Source organism: Castor canadensis, chromosome X (assembly GCF_047511655.1).
Source record: "Castor canadensis chromosome X, mCasCan1.hap1v2, whole genome shotgun sequence".
Taxonomy (NCBI): domain Eukaryota; kingdom Metazoa; phylum Chordata; class Mammalia; order Rodentia; family Castoridae; genus Castor; species Castor canadensis.
In genome coordinates, this window is record NC_133405.1 from 164,171 (window position 1) to 167,129 (window position 2,959).

Genomic DNA, 2,959 nt, shown 5'->3' on the forward strand with positions numbered 1-2,959 from the left:
GGAAATTGTGTTACTCTTCAGAAGGAACCTGTTCAGAATCCAGGAGATCCATTCCAATGCCATTTGGGTACTCTCTTGTCCAGTAACTATGGAAAATGGAAACTTGCAGCAACCCAGTAAGTAAAGGCTGGGACCACCAAGAACTCAATGCTACACAGAATGAAGGTTTAGATCACCTCGTCAGAAACAATTCAGGACAACTGAACCTGTGAAGGGAAAAATCCAGAATGGGTAGTAAAACGTGACAGTTTTACTTGTCAACAGAACTCATACAGAGGGAGAGACTGTAACAACTATGTTTTATGTCATTTGTTGCTTTTCACACTTTTCTCCTACCTTATTTGACAAAGCGCAAGGGTAATGTTTTAGGTTTCAAGCGGGAGTGTGACCAAATTCTCGTATTCCCAAACTGCTGGAGGCACAACTATTTCATTTCATCTCTTTTCTAAACGATTGTTGCTAATGTAAACCACCACCGGGTATACATACGTTGAAAGGAGAATCGGTATGTCAAAAGAGATTATCTGTTCTCCCATGTACACTGCAGCACTATTTGCAACATCCAAGCAACACAACCAATCTAAGTATCCATCGACAGATGAATGAATAAAGAAACTGCGTATCAAATATATACACTAGAACACCATCCAGCAACAGAAAGAATGATGCCTTGTCATTTGCGGAAACATGGATGCACGTGGATGGCATCAGGCTAAGTGAAATTAGGTAGACACAGAAAGACAAACACCATGGTGAAAACGGGAGCAACAGAGGATGCAGAACCAGGATCACCTGACCTTTTATTTCTCCCCAAAGGCAAAGGTGGATGGATGTGTGCGGTTGGGTACCAGGCAAAAAGTTTGTCTGGTCACTGTGATTTATCAGACCCCGTATCCCGAGGGGGAGATGGTTTCCTGCAGAACGAGGTGAAGGAGGTGGTTCTGCTCAGCAGTCAACAGTGGCCACATCTCCACCTGCAGGGACTTGACGGCTTCCGTGTCCTTTTCGTGGGTAGCCATGACCAAGGACTGCAGTAGCAGAAACAACTCCTCGGGAAGCTGGCCGCTGCCCTCTTGCCCGTGGCCGTCAAAAGCCTCCCAGGAGTACCGCTCCAGGGTCTGGGCGTGCTCGGGCAGCAGCTTGGCGGGCGGCGGCTGCAGGAGCAGCAGCAGCAGCACGCGGGACACCTCGCACCGGGCCAGCACGTCTGAGAAGGCGCCCAGCGTTGCAGGAGAGGGCGCGGCAGAGCCGGTGTTGGCAGCGGGCGGTGCAGCGGGCAGGGTGGAGGCCGCGCCGGGTGCGTGCTGGGGCCCGGGCCGCGGGGGCGGCGGGGGCGGCGGGGGCGGGGGCGGCTGCGGCGGCACTGGGTGGCTGCCGTGGTCGCGCGCCAGGCGCTGCATGCGCGTGAAGACCGCCAGGGCGCCGTTGTAGTCGCGCGCCAGTAGCTGGCAGGAGGCGGCGTCGCCGAGCGCCTGCAGCGCGGCCAGGGGCAGCAGGGGCAGGTGCAGCTGCGCGGCGCGCTGGAAGTGGCCGGCGGCGGCGGCCGGCTGGCCCAGATCGCGCAGGGCGGCGGCCAGCTCCAGGCACAGGGCGGCGGCGGCGGCCGGCTGGCCCAGCTCGAGGTGCAGGCGCACGGCGGCGCTCAGGGCGCTGGCGGCCGCCTGCAGGGGCTCGCCGTAGGCGGCGGGGCAGACCAAGCGCTGGCGAGTGTCGCACTCCTGCCGCAGAAAGAGGCGCGCGGCCTCGGTGAGGGCCAGCGCCTCCCCGGGCCCGTGGAAGAGCGCCTGCTGGCAGCGCGCCACGGCCAGCTGGCACCACGCCGCGTAAGGGAGGCACTCCTGGGCACGGAGCTCGCGGCCCAGCTGCCCGAACTGCTCGCCGGCCTCCGCCACGTTCGGTTTCCGCAGGAACCGCTTCTTGAGCTTGTTCGACACCAACCGGTACCGGGCCAGGAAGTCCCCGGCCTCGGGCCCGGGGCCCCCGCCGCCCAAGCCGCCGGCGCCGCCGCCGCCGCCCAAGCCGGACGCGGACGCCGCCATGTCGGCCGCTCCCGCACTTCCGGACGTGCTGACGCAGCCGACGGATCTGGCCGCGACGTGCCCCGCGTCTAGCACAGCCCGCCGGAGCGCGCGCCGCTCCGGGCGGCCCCGCCCCACACCGTTGCTGTGGTGCTGTGCAAAGAGCGGGGCCTGAGGCGGAACCCGGTCAGGCTCGGAGGCGCGTATGCAAATCAGGGGGGTGGGGTGGGGTGGGGCCTGGCCTGACGTCGGCCCCCTCAGCGAATGGAGGACCCGGGCCGGCCGCCCCGCCACGTGTGCAAATGACAGTTTTGTGGGGCGGGACCCGGCTTGGCCCCTAAGCAAATCCGGGGTCCTGGCCCCGCGTGGCCCGGCCAGGCGCCAGCTGTTGCTGGGTTATCGCTGGCCAGTCTCCGTTGCAAAGGGCGCCTCATCGAATCTCCATCCGAATGTGACCAAAACTGGACTCGTGACCCCGCATGACCCCTCCCCCCGTTTGCATTTTTCTGGATCGTTTCCATCCCCGCACCCCCACGCTTTCGCCTTCCCGTTGGCCCCGTTGGCGCCCACGCCCCACCGTCTGTCCACTCTCTGTCCCCAGTCCGGTCGCCTTTAGAGGTGGTCATGGTCTCAGCCATGTCATCATTCTGGAGATTTGACCAGGCAGTCAGGCAGGCAGGCTCCGACTCAGTCGGAGCCAAGAGGGGCGCCCTCTGTACTCCTCCACTCCCACCCACGGGCCACCCCCAGTCCTGTCGCCGCCGGAAGAGCCTGCTCCTGCTCCTCTGTTCCATGCTGTTTCTGACTTCTACTTTCCCCCTCATCCCCGCAGAACCCCCCACCACACCAAATCTGTTTCCAAGCACTTTCACAAAACTCCCAAAAGAACTCCACCGCTCTATTAACCAGTCACTCCCCAGACCCCCCCACCCCCCACTCAC

General features: G+C 62.0%; 1 protein-coding gene across 1 annotated transcript; it reads right to left on the reverse strand.

Moving 5' to 3' along the window:
- Nucleotides 1-783: 783 nt before the first annotated feature.
- On the reverse strand, nucleotides 784-2,098 carry LOC141419577 (40-kDa huntingtin-associated protein-like). The gene has a single exon (XM_074062581.1). The coding sequence runs from the start codon at nucleotides 2,037-2,039 to the stop codon at nucleotides 882-884; it is 1,158 nt and encodes a 385-aa protein (XP_073918682.1). The 5' UTR covers nucleotides 2,040-2,098; the 3' UTR covers nucleotides 784-881.
- Nucleotides 2,099-2,959: the final 861 nt, after the last annotated feature.